This window comes from Pan paniscus, chromosome 6, assembly GCF_029289425.2.
Source record: "Pan paniscus chromosome 6, NHGRI_mPanPan1-v2.0_pri, whole genome shotgun sequence".
Classification (NCBI taxonomy): domain Eukaryota; kingdom Metazoa; phylum Chordata; class Mammalia; order Primates; family Hominidae; genus Pan; species Pan paniscus.
In genome coordinates this window covers 82,130,992-82,151,411 of record NC_073255.2, presented here as the reverse complement: position 1 = coordinate 82,151,411, position 20,420 = coordinate 82,130,992, and the positions used below count along the sequence as shown (strand labels likewise).

The window sequence follows — 20,420 nt, the reverse complement described above, 5'->3', positions numbered from 1 at the left end:
CATTTGATGAATGTTTGGTCAGGTGACTGGTGTAGACTTTAATAATAACCCGTTCAATGCATTATGCCAGATAAAATCTTGCATCTCAAAAGTAGGACAAACATTGTTCTTTTAGTTCTGTCTACCCATAAATGCAATATTTACATGTATTTATAATGGGTTAATAAAAAGAAAATGAGTTTACTGTTCTAGAGAGTATTAGAATTTTGAAAATATGAATTCTCCTGTCCTAGCACATAATTGTTAGAGGCATATTATTTAATATGGAAAGCATCATTAAAAAATGTTAAGCATTAGGTAATTATTGCACATAATCTTCTAATCTGACTTAAGACTGAATGCCTACCTCCTGAAGCTGGTTTGTCAAGCTGTAAATCTTCATGTGTTGAATTCATAAGTTCATGTCTGAAAGGTAAGAATAAATACTTAATATTCACTAGGCAATATTCAGCAAAGTAATATCCACTAGTACATATTTCACATTTAATCACCAAGGGTGGTTTTGAAAAGACAAGGCAGGCTGGGCACGGTGGCTTACGTCTGAAATCCCAACACTTTGGAAGGCAGAGGCAGGCAGATCACGAGGTCAGCAGTTTGAGACAAGCCTGGCCAACATGGTGGCACCCCATCTGTACTAAAATCACAAAATTCAGCCAGGCGTGGTGGTAGGTGCCTGTAATCCCAGCTACTCAGGAGGCTGAGACAGGATAATTGCCCGAACCCAGGAGGTGGAAGTTGCAGTGAGTCGAAATCATGCCACTGCACTCCAGCCTGGGTAATAGAAAGAGACTCCATCTTGGAAAAAAAAAAAATTAAGAAAAGACAATCTGGATGATTGAGCACAACTAAATCTTCATTTGAGGTTTCTACAGAGTAACGAAACAAAATAATATTGTAAATTGTCTCATAAGCTGCTTCATGGAGCATGTGTTCTCACAAGTAAAGTGGTAACTCTGCAACCCACAGGTCTTTGAAGCATATTACAAAAATCTTAAATGGGATCCTTTAATATCACATTGCATTCAAGACTATCTTCCTCTACACAACTAGAGAAACAATCATATATTCCCACATATGCCACAAAAATCTCAGGCCTAAAAACAAGACACGGATACTATTTTCTTTAGCAAAAGTAGCAGAAAACTGTGAAAGAAAATGTCAGTTGCATGCCAGTCAGGTGCGGGCAGTGTTCATGTTTCAAAAGCTAACACTGGCATGACTGACTCAATGTTGGACCCAGATATATTAAAAAGTGGAAGATAAAAATACTTAAAATAGGCCGGGTGCAGTGGCTCACATCTGTAATCCCAGCACATTGGGAGGCTGAGGTAGGTGGATCACCTGAGGTCAGGAGTTTGAGACCTGACCAACATGGAGAAACCCTGTCTCTAGTAAAAATACAAAATTACCTGGGCTTGGTGGGACATGCCTTTAATCCCAGCTACTCAGGAGGCTGAGGCAGAATCACTTGAACCTGGGAGGCAGAGGTTGCAGTGAGCCGAGATCACACCATTGCACTTTAGCCTGGGCAACCAGAGAGAAACTCCATCAAAAAAAAAAAAACAACCCATAATATAAGTCAAACTTAAGTAAATATAACCGTAGTGGTAAATATTTGTCAACAATAAAAAAGATGTATTACTCACAAGAGAGATAAGAGTCAAATAAGAATCCAGGAGTCTTACTTTTTAATCACAAAACAAATCCTTTCCATTGCAAGTAATATCCTCTCAAAGCCAGGAATTCTGTAAGTGGATAGCCTTCCTAAAAAAAATTTCTGGTGGGGCAAAGTGGCTCATGCCTGTAATCCCAGCAATTTGGGAGGCCAAGGCGGGTGGATGATGAAGTCAGGATTACCAGACAAGCCTGGCTAACATAGTGAAACCCTGTCTTGGCCAGGCACGGTGGCTCACACCTGTAATCCCAGCACTTTGGGAGGCTGAGGCAGGTGGATCATGAGGTCAAGAGATCGAGACCATCCTGGCTAACACGGTGAAACCCCATGTCTACTAAAAGTACAAAAAATTAGCCGGGCGTGGTGGCGGGTGCCTATCGTCCCAGCTACTTGGGAGGCTGAGGCAGGAGAATGGCGTGAACCCGGGAAGCGGAGCTTGCAGTGAGCCGAGATCGTGCCACTGCACTCCAGCCTGGGCGACAGAGCGAGACTCCGTCTCAAAAAAAAAAGAAACCCCATCTCTACTAAAAATACAAAAAAATTAACCAGGCATGGTGACTTGCGCCTGTAGTCCCAGCTACTCAGGAGACTGAGGCAAGTGAATCACTTGAATCCAAGAGGCGGAGGTTGCGGTGAGCCGAGATTGCTCCACTGCACTCCAGTCTGGGCACAGAGCAAGACTGTGTCTCAAAAACAAAAACAAAAACAACAACAAAAAAAATTCCTGGCCTAGCGTAGTGGTTCATGCCTGTAATCCCAGCACTCTGGGAGGCTGAAGCAGGAGGATCACCTGAGTTCAGCAGTTCCAGACCAGCCTGGCCAACATGGTGAAACCCCATCTCTATTAAAAATACAAAATTAGCCTGGTGTAGTGGCGGGCGCCTGTAATCCCAGGTACTCAGGAGACTGAGGCAAGAGAATCGCTTGAACCCAGGAGGCAGAGGCTGCAGTGAGCTGAGATCACAGCATTGTACTGCAGCCTAGATCATGCCATTGCACTCCAGCCTGGGCGACAAGAGTAAAAACTCTGTCACCAAAAAAAAAAAAAAAAAATTCCTGTGGGGAAGGCCTTCTACATAAAGATCTTCAGCTTGAGACTGGAAAAAAGGGGTGGACCTTTGGCTTTTACAGCTTGAGCTATAAAGACAAAAAGAAAAAAGCGTATCATTTAAACACAATATGTAGAAAATAATAATTATTGAATGTGTATTGCTCTTTAATTTTTATAATTTGATCTTTACTTCTGTTACTGTAATTGAGTCCAAAGAAAAATATTATGAGTAAAATAAAAACACCACCAAAAATGCTAATGTTCTGTTCATCAAAGTCTGCAGTGAAATATCCCATTACAGATAAGTGCAGTGACTCACACCTGTAATCCCAGCACTTTGGGAGGCCAAGAAAAGTGAATCAACTGAGGTCAGGAGTTCGAGACCAGCCTAGCAAACATGGTGAATCCACGTCTCTACTAAAAATAAAAACGTAGCCAGGCAAGGTGGCAGGCACCTGTAATCCCAGCTACTCGGGAGGCTGAGGCAGGAGAACTGCTTGAACCCAGGAGGCAGAGGCTGCAGTAAGCTGAGATCACAGCATTGTACTCCAGCCTAGGCAACAAGAGCAAAACTCAATCTCAAAAAACAAACAAACAAACAAAAAAACAGTAAGAGAATTGTGGAGCTGATGGAGCTGAGTCCTACTCATTGTATTTACTTTCCTAAAATAAAACAACATTATAAAAAAACATATGACCAGGCACAGTGGCTCATGCCTGTAATCCCAACACTTTGGGAGGCCAAGGTGGGAGGCTCACCTGAGGTCAGGAGTTTGAGACCAGCCTGGCCAACATGGTGAAACCCCAACTCTACTACAAATGCAAAAATTACGCAGACCTTTTGGCAGGTGCCTGTGATGCCAGCTACTTGGGAGGCTGAGCCAGGGAGAATTGCCTGAACCTGGGAGATGGATGTTGCAGTGAGCTGAGATCACGCCACTGCACTCCAGTGTGGGTGACAGAGCAAGACTCCATCTCAAAAAAAAAAAAGAAAAGAACAGCTAGCAGGTGCCATTTGCTATGGGGAGACTAGGGATATGATCTTGCTGCAATCCTTCCATTTTAGTAAATCTTAACAGTGTGATTCCATTCTGTTTTGTCCCCATTTCACTCCAGAGGCAAAACAAGTAAGAAAACCAATTCTATTTCTATTTCTTTCGAAACACATCTAAACAATTAAGAGATGATATGCATGGCTCTATACTCTAAAAGGAAACATTCTTGTGTCCTGGGTATCATGGACGTTTCATGAATGCTTGTTCAGGTGACTGGTGTAGACTTCAATAATAACCTGTTCAATGCATTATGCCAGATAAATCTTGCATCTCAAAAGTAGGCCAAATTTTGTTCTTTTAGTTCTGTCTACCCATAAATGCAACATTTACATGTATTTATAATGGGTTAAAAAAAGAAAATGAGTTCACTGTTTTAGAGAGTATTAGAATTTTGACAAATGAGGCCGGGCGGGGTAGCTCTGGCCTGTAATCCCAGTACTTTGGGAGGCCGAGATGGGTGGATCATCTTAGGTTGGGAGTATGAGACTAGCCTGACAAACATGGAGAAACCCCAACTCTATTAAAAATATCCGGGTGTGGCAGCGCATGCCTGTAATCTCAGCTACTCAGTAAGCTGAGGCAGGAGAATTGCTTGAACCCAGGAGGCAGAGGTTGCATGAGCCTAGATTGTGCCATTGCACTCTAGCCTGGGCAACAAGAGCAAAACTCCGTCTCAAAAAGAAAAAAAAAATTAAAAAAAAAAAAAGAATTTTGACAACATGAATTCTCCTGTCCTGGAACATAATTAATAGTTACAAGCATATTATTTCATGTGGAAGGTACCATTTTAAAAAAACAATGTCAAGCATTCAATAATTATTGCACATAATCTTTTTTTTTTTTTTTTTTTTTGAGATGGAGTCTCACTCTGTCACCCAGGCTGGAGTGCAGTGGCGGGATCTCGGCTCACTGCAAGCTCCGCCTCCCAGGCTCATGCCATTCTCCTGCCTTAGCCTCCCGAGTAGCTGGGACTACAGGCGCCCACTACGATACCCGTCTAAGTTTTTGTACTTTTAGTAGAGATGGGGTTTCATCCTGTTAGTCAGGATTGTCTCGATCTCCCGACCTCATGATCCACCCACCTTGGCCTCCCAGAGTGCTGGGATCACAGGTGTGAGCCACCACGGCCAGCCTGCACATAATCTTCTAATCTGACTCAAGACTGAAGACCTACCTCCTGAAGCTGGTTTATCAAGCTGTAAATCTTCATGTCTTAAATTCATAAGTTCATGTCTGAAAGGTGAGACTACTTAATATTCACTAGGCAATATTCAGCAAAGTAACATCCACTAGTATATATTTAACATTGAATCACCAAGGATGGTTTTGAAAAGACAAGACAGGCTGGGCACGATCGCTCACACCTGTAATCCCAGCACTTTGGGAGGCCGAGACTGGCAGATCACAAGGTCAGGAGTTCTAGACCAGCCTGGCCAACATGGTGAAACACTGTCTCTACTAAAAATACAAAAATTAGCTGTGCGTGGTGGCAGGTGCCTGTAATCCCAACTACTCGGGAGGCTGAAGCAAGAGAATTGCTTGAACTCAGGAGGTGGAGGCTACAGTGAGCCAAGGCCATGCCACTGCACTTCAACCTGGGTGACAGAGCAAGAGTCCATCTCAGGGAAGAAAAAAAATTAAGAAAAGACAATCTGGATGCTTGAGTGCAACTAAACCTTCATTTGAGGTTTCTACAGAGTAACAAAACAAAATAATAATTGTAAAATGTCTCATAAGGTGCTTCATGGAGCATGTGTCCTCACAAGTGACCTACTTTACAACCTACAGGTCTTTGAAGCATATTACAAAAATCTTAAATGGGATCCTTTAATATCACATTGCATTCAAGACTATCTTCCACTAACATCTAGAAGAACAATCATATATTCCCATATATGGTATAAAAATCTCAGGTCTAAAAGCAAGACATGGATACTATTATTTTTAGCAAAAGTAGCAGAAAATTGTGAAAGAAAATGTCAGTTGCATGCCAGTCAGGTGCGGGCAGTGTTCATGTTTCAAAAGCTAACACTGGCATGACTGACTCAATGTTGGACCCAGACAAATTAAAAAATGGTAGATAAAAATACATATAATACGCTGGGCGCGGTGGCTCAAGTCTGTAATCCCAGCACTTTGGGAGTCCGAGGCAGGTGGATCACAAGCTCAGGAGTTCAAGACCAGCCTAGCCAATAATGGTAAAACCCCATCTCTGCTAAAAATACAAAAATCAGCTGGGCATGTTGGTAGGCACCTGTACTCCCAGCTACTCGGGAGGCTGAGGCAGGAGAATTGCTTAAAGCTGGGAGGTAGAGGTTGCAGTGAGCCAAGACTGAGCCACTGCCCTCCAGCCTGGGCTACAGAGCAAGACTCCGTCTCAAAACAACAACAACAAAAAAACATAAAATAACTCAAACAATTAAATATAACCCTAGTGGTGAATGAATATTTGTCAACAATAACAAAGATATATTACTAAGAACAGAGGAGTCCAACAAGAACCCAAGAGTCTTACTTTTTAATCACAAAATGAATCCTTTCCTTTGCAAGGAATTCCATAAGTAGATAGCCTTCTTAAAAAAGATTCCTGGTGGGGCGAGGTGGTTCACGCCTGTAATCCCAGCACTTTGGGAGGCTGAAGCGGGAGGATCACCTGAGGTCAGGAGTTTGAGACCCGCCTGGCCAACATGGTGAAACCCTAACTCTACTAAAAATACAAAAATTAGGCGGGCGTGGTGGTGGGTGCCTGTAATCACAGCTACTCAGGAGGCTGAGCTAGGAGAATTGCTTGAACCTGGGAGGCAGATGTTGCAGTGAGCCGAGATCATACCATTGTACTCCACCATGGGCAATAAGAGCAAAACTCTAGCTAAAAAAAAAAAAAAAAAAAAAAAAGAGAAATATCCCATTGCTTTAAGGCAATGTAGACACAGCCAGACTTTCTACAAAAATCTGAACCACATTATAAAGCCAAAAAAAATCACCATCTAATTTTATTTAATACATATAGTACTAAATGGAAGAGGTAATATTTTCAAAACATAAACATTAGTGTAACCTTATTGGACTTTTACAAATAATTTTTTACATAACAGAAGCAGAAGATTCTTGTGAACTGCAACATTTCAGCAAGCATTTATTTACTCAAGATTAAAATAATACAACAGCTATAAAAAGTCAAGAGCTGGCCAGGCGTGGTGGCTCACGCCTATAACCCTAGCACTTTGTGAGGCTGAGGAAGGTTGATCAGCCGAGGTCAGGAGTTCCAGATCAGCATGGCCAACATGGTGAAACCCCGTATCTACTAAAAATACAAAAATTAGCAGGGCGAGGTGGCACTCGCCTGTAGTTCCAGCTACTGGGGAGGCTGAGGCGAGAGGATCGCTTGAACCTGAGAGGTGGAGGTTGCAGTGAGCTGAGATGGTGCCACTGCACTCCAGCCTGGGTGACAGAGCAAGACTCTCTCTCAAAGAAACAAAAAGTCAAGAGCATGGGAAGTATTAAAATCAAACATAATCAATGGTCTCCCATCAGAACAGCTCCATTTTTTTGCTATCATTGTGTTAATGTCTACTTGCTAAACATTGATATTTGTACTAAAGTTTCAAGTGTACCATATAACACATTAGTGCTGACTTAGGTTTAATATCCTTTGCTGTACACTAAACTTCAGTATTATATATCGCAACAAAACTATCTTTCCCTAAGGTAATTACCACTAATATTGCATTAAAATTATGAAACGTGAAGATCGTTTTTATAATTTCACAACAGCTGAACATTATTGTCTTTAAACAAAATAATCTAATAAATCAGCATCACAATAAAAGCCCCACAACATAATCTGTTTCACCTTATAAAAAGCACTGACATTTATAAAATGGTCATAGTCAATTTATAAAACTGTAATAGCAAATTATTTTTATTCAGAATAGTACTAACAATATAATAAAAACACAGGCCAGGTGTGGTGGCTCACGCCTGTAATCCCAGCACTTTGGGAGGCAGGTGGATCACTTGAGGTCAGGAGTTCAAGACCAGCCTGGCCTACAAGACAAAAAACTCTGTCCCTACTAAAAATACAAAAATTAGCTGGGCATGGTGGTACACGCCTGTAATCCCAGCTACTCTGGAGGCTGAAGCAGCAAAATTTCTTGAACCCGGGAGGCAGAGGTTGCAGTGAGCCGAGATAGTACCACTGCACTCCAGCCTGGGTAACAGAGCGAGATTCTGTCTCAATCAATCAACCAATAAAAACATAAGAAGGAAACATTTACTATGTATTTATATGCCTGGTATTATGTGAAGCACTTTACTACCTTATCAAATCTTCGGGATAGATATTCAGTTCTCATGAACACAAAAGAGGATATTAAGGCTCAGAAAGGAGAAGAGATGTGGCCAGGCTGTGTCCCCAGAGCCTAAGACGTTACCACTAGGTTACAGTGCTTCCAAATAGCACATCTTATGAGGTTTTTGCTTTAAAACGAACCAATAAAAAACAAAGGCAAAAAAGGCGTACACTATTAAAACGTGGAAGAAACACTAAAAGAACCTTAAGCTCATAACTAAAAATATTATGGAAAACTTATTTAATTCATTAGTAAATTTACTCTAATTCTAGACTTTCATTGAGGGATAGGTTATATTACTCATGATGAAGAAAAAATGTTCAAGTATATTAACATAAACACCATCGATATGGTTTATCACGTTTAAATATTCACTTAAATCACTTCAGTTAAAATTCTGCATGTCATACAATTCTACAGCTTGCTAGTAGATTGCAAAATAAATAGTCATCCAAATAAAAACGGCAAAACACATGATGTTTTTCACTGGTTGTTGCTATTTTTAGGTGAGCATTTACTATATACCATCAGAGAGATGATAATAACAAATTGCTAATTTCTTTCATCATTATATAAAGGTGGCTTTAGGATAGAATAGGATAAGGGAAAAGAAGAATTTGAAATCTAATGTCAACTCAGCGATGCATCAAGACAAAGGCAGAAACAATAGGGGCATCTTGGTGAATACCGAATTTTTTCTTCAGATAGAATTTTGCTCTTGTTGCCCAGGCTAGAGTGCAGTGGTGCCATCTTGCCTCACTGCAACCTCCGCCTCCCGGGTTCAAGCAATGCTCCTGCCTCAGCCTCCCAAGTAGCTGGGACTAAAGGCATGCGCCACCACGCCCAGATAATTTTGTATTTTTAGTAGGTCAGGCTAGTCTCGAACTCCCACCTCAGGTGATCTGCCTGCCTCGGCCTCCCAAAGTGCTGGGATTACAGGTGTGAGCCACTGCGCCCAGCCGAATAACGAATTTAACATAGCAGATTGAGAGAAACAATTAGTTTAAAAAAATATTATTTGGCCAGGCACGGTGGCTCACGCCTATAATCCCAGCACTTTGGGAGGCAGAGGTGGGTGGATCACAATGTCTAGAGTTCAAGACCAGCCTGGCCAAGATCGTGAAACCTTGGCTCACCTAAAAATACAAAAATTAGTGGGGCATGGTGGCAGGCGCCTGTAATCCCACCTACTTGGTAGGCTGAGGCAGAGAATTGCTTGAACCTGGCAGACGGAGGTTGCGGTGAACTGAGATCATGCCACTGCACTCCAGCCGCGGTGAAAGGGCGAGACTCCATCTCAAAAAAAATATATATATATATATACGTGTATATATATATATTTTTTTCAGTCAAATCCCTAAGATCTAGGGCTTTGCAATAAATATATAAAGAAATCCCAAATATCCACACTGAAAGTATAAAAGAAATGCTAATTGATAATTAGAGAACTACAACTTTTCCTTAGCTTTCTAGTAATCTAGAAACAAAGAAAGTTTCTAATATTTAGACAGACACTACAAAGTACCTTACAAGGAGAGACGTGTAAGGATGGCGTGACTCACCAGCAGCCCTGGGCTTGTCCACAGTACCCCCATGATGAACAGTAACTCCATTGTGTAAATGCTCATGAACAAACTATTACAGGACTTTTCCAGTTTAGACACACTGTATTTTCTTTCAGACAATTCTTCAACTTGTTTACGTAGATCAGTGATACGACTATTCCATTTTTCTGAAAACTGACCAGAAGTTGATTCTCAATAATACATCCCTATACCACAGCAGCAATAACATATAATGACTTATTTCCTGTATTTTACATCCTAACAGACCATATCATTTTACTGCTTTCAAAAAAATTTTTCCCCTTTTTGGTGGTTCTTAGAATTAGTTTAATGGGAGACTATAAGAGAAGTTTTAAAGTTTAGTACCTCTTTTCAGCCTTTTAATTTATGAAAAGCAGGAGCGCAGAAAAGATCAATCAAATTAAACATGACAACAGGGAGGCCACAATGAAGAGGTCTCCAGGGGTCTTTTAGCAAACTTCCTAAAACATGTCTCAGCTGTATGGAAGTAAGATTTTACAGTGGTAGTGGTGCAGGCCTGTAATCCTAGCATTTCGGGAGCAGAGGCTGGGCAGATCGCTTTGAGCTAAGGGCAACACAGTGGAAAACCCCCTCCCCTCCCCCACCCCCCAGTCCCACCCCGTCTCTACCAAAAATACAAAACTTAGCCAGGCTTAGTGGCAGGCGCCCGTAGTCTCAGCTACTCGGGAGGCTAAGGCAGGAGAATTCCTTGAACCCAAGAGGTGGATGTTGCAGTGGGCTGAGACTGCGCCACTGCCAGCCTGGATGACAGAACAAGACTCTGTCTCAAAAAAGAAAAAACAAAAACACAAGGTTAAGAGAGACCCCAGACCTTACAGATACAAGTTTAACAGGGACCCCAAAGCAAAAAATCCCAACCCTTTTTCTCCCAATCATTGAAACACCAGGAGGGTGTAATAGTTTTGCAGCCTAGCTGTAGTAGGCTGATGCCCCCAAGATGCCCACATCATAATCCCTGGAACCGGTGAACATGACCTTATATGGCAAAAGGGGCTTTGCAAGTATAATGAAGTTAAGAGTCTTTGGCCAGCTTGTCCCCACAGTATGTACTCACCTGGATCCTTATAAGAGCAGAGCAGGTGATGGAGAGTGGTGGGAGGTGTAGTGATGAAAGCAGGAAACTCGAGTCATTCGAGAAGGGCAGCACAAGCTGAGGAGTACAGGCCGCCTCCAGGGCCAGGAAACAGATTCTCCCGCAGAGCCTGGGAAGGCACTGACCCTGCTCCCACGTTGACTCAGTGGGACTGACTTTAGAATTCTGGCCTTCAGAAATGTAAAGGAATACCTCTGTGCTGTTTTAAGCCACTAAGTGTGTGGTAATTTATTGCAGCAGCAATGGGGAACTAGTATTGTAGTGAAGCCTCAATACCCACCTGAAGGGGCCAGGCGCAGTGGCTCACGCCTGTAATCCCAGCACTTTGGGAAGCCGAGGTGGGCAGATCACTTCAGGTCAGGAGTTCCAGACCAGCCTGGCCAACATGGTGAAACCCCGTCTCTACAAAAATTAGACAGGTGTGGTGGCGCATGCCTGCAATCTCAGCTACTCAGGAAGCTGAGACATGGGAATCACTTAAACCCGGCGGGGGGCGCGGGGAGGGGGTGAAGGTTGCAGTGAGCTGAGATTGTGCCACTGCCCTCCAGCCTGGGTGACAGAGTGAGACTCCGTCTCAAAAAAAAAAAAAAAAAAAAACCCCACCTGAAGAAGGTTTCCAGTTCTGCCAGCAGTCCCCCACCCAACCCCCAGAAGCAGACATTCCTTTGCTGTGGGCCATGGACAGGCAGAAGGAAGTGCCTCCTCATGGCAGAGGCCTACCCAGGAGAAACCCAAGGTAAGGCACTGCCAGGCCAGCCCCTCTGCCAAAGCCATTTTCTTTTTTCTTTTTTTTGAGACACAGTTTCACTCTGTCTCCCAGGCTGGAGTACAGTGGCACGATCTTGGCTCACTTCAACCTCTACCTCTCCAGTTCAAACGATTCTCCTGCCTCAGCCTCCCGAATAGCAGGGATTATAGGAGCGTAGCATACCTAGCTAATTTTTTTAGTAGAGATAATGGTTTTGCCATGTTGCCCAGGCTGGACTTGAACTCCTGGCCTCAAGTGATCCACCTCTCTCAGCCTCCCAAAGTGCTGGGATTACAGGCGTGAGCCACCGCACCCAGCACTCGTCAAGGTCTTTGATGGCAGGTTTTTCCAGGTGATCAGTCCTTGTCTGGTCTGGCTCTGTCACACTCTCCCTCTCACCAAGTTTGAACCCCTAGCTAGTTTTCAGAGGAGGAGAGTATGTACCCCAATCCCAGCTTGGTATGGTTCAGATCTGTATTTAGCTCATGAAGCCTGGCTGCTCCCCAGGCCCTGGAGAAAAAAAGGGTCTCGCTGCAGGTATGATACAAGACGGGCCTGTCCCCAGGACCGTGTAAGAGGGAAGCCCAATGTGCCACCAGGTTGGCAGGGCTGGGGAAGGGAAAGTGTTATGGTAGCCCCAAGACTAAAAAGAGGCAGCTGAGGGAGCAGGACAGTGCTCCCATGGAACTCATGCCGCTGCCTGAGTGAGGTGAGGGAAGAGTGCACCCACTGACATCAGGGGGCAGAGAGGTGCGGTTCCAGCGCGGCTTTTCCCGCTTCTTGCCATGTTACTCTGATCCCCTCCAGGTGAGCCCGCCCATTTTGGGCCCAGGGTTGCCGCTGGGGCCTGTACCCAAATGCAGCCCCCCATGGCCATGGCCCCAGGAGTGCGGCAGAGCAGGGAGGAGTCCTGGAAAGAGGAGACGCAGGGGCAGGAAGGAATGGGCCTCAAACTCCAGGAGGGGGTCCTTCTCATGGGTCCTGCTTTCTGGCCTCTCCTCGCTTACCCCTGGGCTGATCTCCCTGGGAAGAACTGAGCCAAGGTTTCTCACTCTCAAATCCGAGGGATTCAATTACCGGGCCCTTAGGGAGGTGTCAGCCCCCTGAAACGATGCAAGGTGCCCGGCCTAATTTTTATATTTTTAGTAGAGATGGGGTTTCACCATGTTGGCCAGGTTGGTCTCGAGTTCCTGACTTCAAGTGATGGCCTGCCTAGGGCACCGAAAATGTTGGCATTACAGGCGTGAGCAAACGCGCTCGGCCAGCTCTATTTATTTCAGCCTATACATTTTGCACTTGTTAAAAGTATTTGAACATACAATTCTGTTTTCTTTAAGCAGTCCCTCCCTGTTGCACACTTGGATAGTTTTTTTACTTTTTTAGACAGGGTTTACCTCAGTCTCGCAGGCTGGAGTGCTGTGATGGGATCATAGCTCACTGCAGCCTTGAACTTTGGGGTTCAAGTATCTGGGAAGCTGAGGTGGGACTACAGAGATGGGGTCACGCCACGTTGCCTAGGCTGCTCTTTAACTCCTGGCCTGAAGGGATCCTTCCACCTCGGCGCCCGGATATAGTTTTCTAGTTTTGACCCACAGAAACACCGTGCTGGGTCAGAGTTTGTCAACCACCCTTCTCCAGCCAGCAACACACAGAACATGGTGGGGAAGTCGCGGTTACCAGGCACCACTCTGAAGACAAAACAGCCCAGCTCCAGGCACTGTAGCGTCACTCTGACGTCGCGGAAGGCCTGGCGCTATTGCGTCGCCGAGAGCCCGCGCCTGTGACGTCACGAAGGCGCGTCCCAGTGACGACAGAGAGCCACGCCCCTCATGTGGAACCAATCGGAACTCGAGGAGCGGCTGCCGGGTCATCCAGAAGCGCGCATGCGCAGACGCGTGGCCACAGCCAGCCGGTCAGTGTTCGCAGGCTCCGACCCGGCGGCCAACACCGGTAAGCTACAAGGAGGAGCTTTCCCACTGCCTGTGCTACTACTACCGGCGCGACTTCCCAGCCTGCAGCGTAGGGCGCAGCAAGGGCCTGACGCTGAGCGAGCAGGCGCTGCACACCAAGCGGTTGTCGCCTGGCGGGCACAAACAGAAGGTCGGGCAGAAGCTCCTCAGTGGCCACTGCAAGCCGGCTAGCTCCGGCTGCAGCCGTTGCCGCACACTCGCCTCACCTGAGGCTGGGTACGTGCGCCCCCCAACACCTCCTCCAGCCAGGTCCCGGGGACCCCGCAGCGTCCCCTGCCGCCCGGCGCCGCTCATCCTGGGCAGGCTCGGCTCCCTCTGAGGCTGCCCCGCTTTAGGGAGCTGAACCCCCCATCTTGACAGCTGATGGCCGTTGCAACAACATTAAAGCCTTTGGAACTTTGTAGCGGGGGTACAAGGCGCTAGGAAACGCAGAAAACATCTTTTTAAAAATATAAGCGAACGGGCCGGGCGCAGTGGTTCACGCCTGTAATCCCAGCACTTTGGGAGGCCGAGGCGGGTGGATCACGAGGTCAGGAATTCAAGACCATCCTGGCTAGCATGGTGAAACCCCGTCTCTACCAGAAATACAAAAATTAGCCGGGCGTGGTAGCGGGCACCTGTAATACCAGCTACTTGGGAGACTGAGGCAGAGGCAGAGAATTGCTTGAACCCGGGAGGCAGAGGTTGCAGTGAGGCGAGATCGCGCCACTGCACTCCAGCCTGGGCGACAGAGAGAGACTCCGTCTAAAAAAAAAAAAAAAAAAATTGGTATTCTGATGTATATTGCACAGTGTGTCAACCTCAAATAATCAACAGGGTCAGAATCTAAAGGGAGTTTATTCATGCACAGAGTTTAAGGAGGGCCACCTGGGAAGCACAGATACCCAAGAGTGGAAGACAGTGTTCCAAGGCTTAGAAGTTTGGGATCACTTGCATAGACAAAGTTTAGGGAAGCTTAGCAGAATTTCAGCATCTCTCCGTTTAAGGCTTAATACATAGTTAAAACAATCTGATTGGTCCAGGTGGTCTTTCTTTCACTCTGTCACCCAGGCTGGAGTGTAGTGGTGCAATCGCAACTCATTACAGCCTCAGCCTCCCTGGCTCAAGCGATCCTCCCACCTGGGCATCCCTAGTAGCTGGGACTACAGGCAACACACCTGACTAATTTTTGTATTTTTTGTAGAGACAGGGTTTCACCACATTGCCCAGGCCAGTCTCAAATTCCTGGGCATAAGCAGTCCTCTCACTTCGGCCTCCCAAAGTACTGGGATTACAGGCATGAGCGACTGCACCCAGACGAGGTGGTCCTTTTTCCGGGAAAGGTGTATTTTACCTTCTACACTGAAGATGTAAGTCATGGGGTCTTTTGTGCCATCTGGTGTGAGTTAGGTACAGAACAATAAAGGAGGCAGTTAATCTGTAACAAAGATAAGTGATTGTAAGGAGAGGACTACTAGTCTCTGGTCTCTCATAGTCATTTGCAGAATGAAAATAATAAGGAAGGAATAAATTATAATTTAAGAAGCAGAAGTTGCAAACATGCTATGTGACTCGGTCAGGGTGTAACTTCCCTCTTGGCATGATAAATTTATAGAGGGTCCTGATACTTTTTTTTCTTTTATAGTTGCTAGATTCTCTGCACTGTTGATCCCACAACAATTCTTCCAGGTAGATGCTGCTATCCACTTTTTTGTTGTTTGTTTTTGAGACAGATTCTTGTTCTGTCATCCAGGCTGGAGTGCAGTGGCGTGATCATGGCTCACTGCAACCTCTGCCTCCTGGGTTCAAGCAATTCTCCAACCTCAGCCTCCCCAGTAGCTGGGATTACAGGTGCCCACTACCACACCCAGCTAATTTTTGTGTTTTTACTACAGACCAGGTTTCGCTTTGTTGACCAGGCTGGTCTTGAACTCCTGACCTCAGATGATCCACCTGACTCGGCCTCCCAAAGTGCTGGGATTACAGGCATGAGCCACCATGCCCCGCCCACATTTTAGAAAATGGATTCTAAGGCACAGAGAGTTCAGGTACCTTTCCAAAGATGACACAGCTCCTAAAGTGCTAGGATTACAGGCATGAGCCACTGCTCCCAGCCTTTTAAACTCAATTTAAATTATAAATGTGATCACTATAGAAAATATGTGTATTATTTATCTGCTGCTATGTAACAAATTACTCCAGACCTAGTGGCTTAAAATAAATACTTAGGTCCAGGCACAGTGGCTCATACCTGTAATCCCAACACTTTGGGAGGCCGAGGTGGGCAGATCACTTGAGTCCAGCAGTTTAAGATCAGCCTGGGCAACATAGTGAGACTCCATCTCTACAGAAAATGCAAACATTAGAGGATTTTGCATGTGTGTGCTTTTTCTGTTTTCACATGTATGATATGAAACAGTTAAATGATAGAGAACTGTGTAACACATGGAGCAGGTGCAGTGGCTCATGTCTGTAATCCTAGCACTTTGGGAGGCCAATGTGGGAGGATCGCTCGAGCCCAGGAATTCGAGACCAGCGTGGGCAACATGGCGAAACCCTTTCTCTACAAAAAATTTTAAAAAGTAGCCAGCCGTGGTGGTGCACGCCTCTAGTTCCAGCTACTGAGGAGACTGAGGCAGGTGGATCGCTTGATCCCAGGAGTTTACAACCAGCCTGGGCAGCATAGCAAGACCCCATCTCTACAAAAAATAAAACAATTAACTGGATTTGGTGGTATATACCTGTAGTCCCAGCTATTCGGGAGAATTGCTTGAGCCCAAGAGGTTGAGGCTGCAGTGGGCTGTGATTGCACCACTGCACTGGGCAACTGAGCAAGACCCTGTCTCTTAAAACAAAACATACCAAAAACTATGTAACACATGAAGGAAAGCTGCAATCACATCTTCCTCAGGCAACCACTAGTATTCCTAGTATCTACCCTTTGTATGTTTTTTTCTATGTGCTAACTCATGTGATGACTATTTTAAACAAATTGTCCTGTGTTCTCACCTGGATTTTTTTTGTTTGTTTTTTTGAGATGGAATCTCACCCTGTTGCCCAGGCTGGAGTGCAGTAGCACAACTTCGCTCCAACCTCCACCTCCCAGGTTCAGCCGATTCCGTATGTGAAAACACTGATTTACAAAGCCAAAATATATCTTAGTTTTATTTCCTGTATGCCCTCAATGAGGTCATCTCTATTTTTTTTTTTTTTTTTTAACAGAGACCAAGGTCTCACTATGTTGTTCAGGTTGGTCTTGAACTCCTGGCCTCAAGTGATCCTCCTGCCTTGGCCTCCCAAGGGGCTGGGATAACAGGGCTGAGCCACTGCGCCTGGCTGAGGTTCTCATTAAATGAAAATAAAGGCCAGGTGCAGTGGCTTATACCTGTAATCCCAGCCCTTTGGGAGTCTGAGGTGGGTGGATCACCTGAGTTCAGGAGTTTGAGACCAGCCTGACCAACATGGTGAAACACCGTCTCTACTAAAAATACAAAAAATTAGCTGGGCGTGGTGGCAGGCACCTGTAATCCCAGCTACTCGGGAGGCTGAGGCAGGAGAATCGCTTGAACCCAGGAGGCAGAGGTTGCAGTGAGCTGAGATTGTGCCACTGCACTACAGCCTGGGTGGGTGACAGAGCGAGACTCTGTCTCAAAATAAATACACGCCCACACCAGGCTGGGCTTGGTGGCTCATTCCTGTAATCCCAGCACTTTGGGAAGGTGAGGTGGGTGGATCTCTTGACCCCTGGAGTTTGAGACCAGCCTGGGCAACATAGTGAGACCCTTGTCTCTACAAAACATAAAAAGTTAGCTGGGCATGGTGGCTGGTACCTGTGGTCCCAGCTACTTGGGAGGCTGAGGTGGGAGGATTGCTTGAGCCTGGGAGGTCAAGGCTGCAGTGAGCTATGATCGCACCACTGCACTCCAGCCTGGACAACAGATTAAGACCTTGTCTCAAAAATACAAACATGTGGCCAGGCACGATGGCTCACGCCTGTAATCCCAACACTTTGGGAGGCTGAGACACGCAGATCACCTGAGGTCAGGAGTTTGAAACCAACCTGGCCAACATGACGAAACCCCGTCTCTACTAAAAATACAAAAATAATTAGCCGGGTATGGTGGCATATGCCTGCAGTCCCAGCCACTCAGGAGGTTGAGGCAGGAGAATCGCTTGAACCCCGGAGCAGAGGTTGCATTGAGCCAAGATTGTGCCACACACACACAAAAAAACATGAATGCATATATATATACACTTACATGCGTAAACACATACCAACACCAGGTTCGATGCCTGTCCCGAGTGCCCACCAGACCTTGCCCCCAGCAGTCAGCTTGGTTACCATCCACCAACACCCCCCAAGCATGTTCTGACCTCTTAGGGGCAGAGGTGGGCTGTTTATCCCAGAATCCCCACATCATATCAGGCCTCTCCCTGCAGCTCCCTGGGTGGGTGGGAATTAACCAAATCATCTGTCCCAGGGTTCCTGCCACCTTCATTCCCCAGCCCCCTCCCCAGATTCTTAACACTTTCCAGGCCCTGCAGGTCTCAGTCCCCCACAAGGAGTGATCAAACCCCTACTGTGCCAAGCCAGGAGCCCCAGAGCTCACAGATGGTGAGGAAGGGGGATCCCCAGATGGTTCACCCCAGGACAGTGAGCAGGTGCCTGGCTTGGCCACCCCTGGAGATTGTGGTCCCTGGAGATAAGGCACGGGGAATCTGTCTCCCTGGTGGAGGTGGGGAGCACCATCCTGGAGGGCCAGGGACTGATGGGGACAGGGATGCCTTCTGCCGTGGCGACCGCGGTGGGCCCCGACCGCCTGGAGGGGCAAGGCTGGGGCAGGGTGGCCCTGGACTTGGCTGACAGGTGTCATTTGCTGCTTCCCTTCACAGGTCAGACAAGGGCAGCATGTGTGAAGACTGCGGGCCAGGTGAGAAGGAACAGGGCCCGCTGTGTGTATCGTGGGCCGGGAGGGCAACCCCCAGCCTTGGGGAGGAGCTCAACTCAGCCTATGAGAGTGGAGTGCTAATGAGCCTCCTCTGGGCAATAGAGTGAGACTCCATCTCAAATGAAAAAAAAAAAAGGGAAAGAAAAGGACCCTTGTCTGTGGGGAGACTGGGCTGGGTGGTCCCTGAGGGACTGTGACAGGAGTACAACAGGCAGAAGACACCCATGTCATTTGGAGTTTTGTCTTCAGACCCGTCACCAACCTCTGAGGAAATGACAGACTCAATGGCTGGGCACCTGCCATCGGAGGATTCTGATTGTGGGATGGAGATGCTGACACGTAAGAAATGGAGCTGGGCTGGTGGTGCTTGGGACTCATCTCCCCAGGGAGCAAAGGGAAAGGGGTGGGCCAGACAGGCCTCAGGCTTTTCTTGGTGTTGACCGCCTCTAGTAGAGGAAACCCAATATATGCCTGACCCCAATCCAAGGCTGGGTTCCTTTTGGAAACCTCAAGTAGGCAAGTAGGCTCTATTTATTTATTTAGAGACCTTGGGCATTTCACGTCATCTTTGTGTGTTTCTATATAGATATAGATATAGATATAGATATAGATATATATGTACCCATATATATACACACACATATATATACCCATATATATACATACACATATATATACACACATATATACACACACATTATATATACACACATATATACACACACATATATATACACACATATACATATATACGTATATATATACACACATATATACATATATACGTATATATACACATATATACGTATATATATATACACACATACACACACACATATATATATATACACACACACATTTTGAGACAGAGTTTCACTCTCGTTGCCCAGGTTGGAGTGCAGTGGTGCGATCTTGGCTCACCGCAACCTGTGCCTCCCTGGTTCAAGCGATTCTCCTGCCTCAGTCTCCTAAGTAGCTGGGATTACTGGCACACGCCATCACGCCTGGCTAATTTTTTAGTTTTTGTATAGACGGGCTTTCGCCATGTTCTTCAGGCTGATCTCGACCTCCTGACCTCAGGTGATCCACCTGCCTCAGCCTCCCAAAGTGCTGGGATTGCAGGTGTGAGCCACCACGCACGACTGTAGGCTCCATTTATAACAAGGCTCAGCATCCTTCCCAGGAGCCACCTATTGGGATTAATTTGTCCATTTATCCAACAACTATTTATTGAGCATCTATTGGGTACCTGGTCCCATATAAGGGGCTGGAGACAAAGCAGTGAACCTGAAGTCCCCACCTCCTGGAGTTCACATCCTCATGTGAAGAGATAGATGGATCGTAAGCAAATAAGTAAAATAGGCAAGTTAAGGTGGCTCATGCTTGTAATCCTAGCACTTTGGGAAACCAAGGCGAGGGGATTATTTGAGGCCAGGAGTTCAAGATCAGCCTGGGCAACATACAGAGACCCATCTCTTAAATTTTTTGACATAAAGCCTCACTCTGTCGCCCAGGCTGGAGTGCAGTGGCACAATCTCAGCTCACTGCAGCCTCCGCCTCCTGGGTTCAAGCAGTTCTCCTGCCTCAACCGCCTGAGTAGCTGGGATTACAGGTGCCCACCACCATGCCTGGCTAATTTTTTTGTATTTTTAGTAGACACGTGGTTTCACCATGATGACCAGGCAGGTCTCGAACTCCTGACCTCTAATGATCCTCCTGCCTCAGCCTCCCAAAGTGCTGGGATGACAAGTATGAGCCACCGTGCCTGGCCGAGGACTTTGTCTTGTTCCCATGTGTCCTCGGTGTCTACAACAGACTAGCTTGGGAGGTACATGCAAAATGATCTCAGCCTGCTTCTGTGTGAAGGCCAGGGTGGGCACCTGTATGGAATCCGGATCCCTGATCCCATTGGAGTGGGTGCCGTGCTTCAGAGTTGGGGTC

General features: G+C 46.1%; 1 protein-coding gene and 1 long non-coding RNA gene across 18 annotated transcripts in view; one reads left to right on the top strand and one right to left on the bottom strand.

Annotated features, from left to right (window-relative positions):
- LOC134730680 (uncharacterized) overlaps positions 1–5,634 on the bottom strand; it is a 36,153-nt gene extending 30,519 nt beyond the window's left edge. Inside the window, exons 1-2 of the long non-coding RNA XR_010112595.1 lie at positions 1,410–5,634; positions 347–405 (exon numbers count right to left, since the gene is read on the bottom strand). This is a non-coding gene — a long non-coding RNA (uncharacterized LOC134730680). The remainder of the gene's footprint in view (positions 1–346; positions 406–1,409) is intronic.
- Positions 5,635–12,991: 7,357 nt separating this feature from the next.
- Positions 12,992–20,420, top strand: part of LOC100970879 (general transcription factor II-I repeat domain-containing protein 1-like) — a 34,374-nt gene continuing 26,945 nt past the window's right edge. For 9 of the 17 annotated variants that reach the window (XR_008625960.1, XM_063605779.1, XM_055115044.2 and 6 more), the window contains exon 1: positions 18,470–18,818. Coding sequence is in view for 16 of the 17 variants with exons in the window: in XM_063605779.1 (XP_063461849.1) it covers positions 18,704–18,818 (115 nt within the window). In the remaining variant the exon portion in view is untranslated. The other 8 variants (XM_055115045.2, XM_063605776.1, XM_063605782.1 and 5 more) reach the window with 7 other exon arrangements.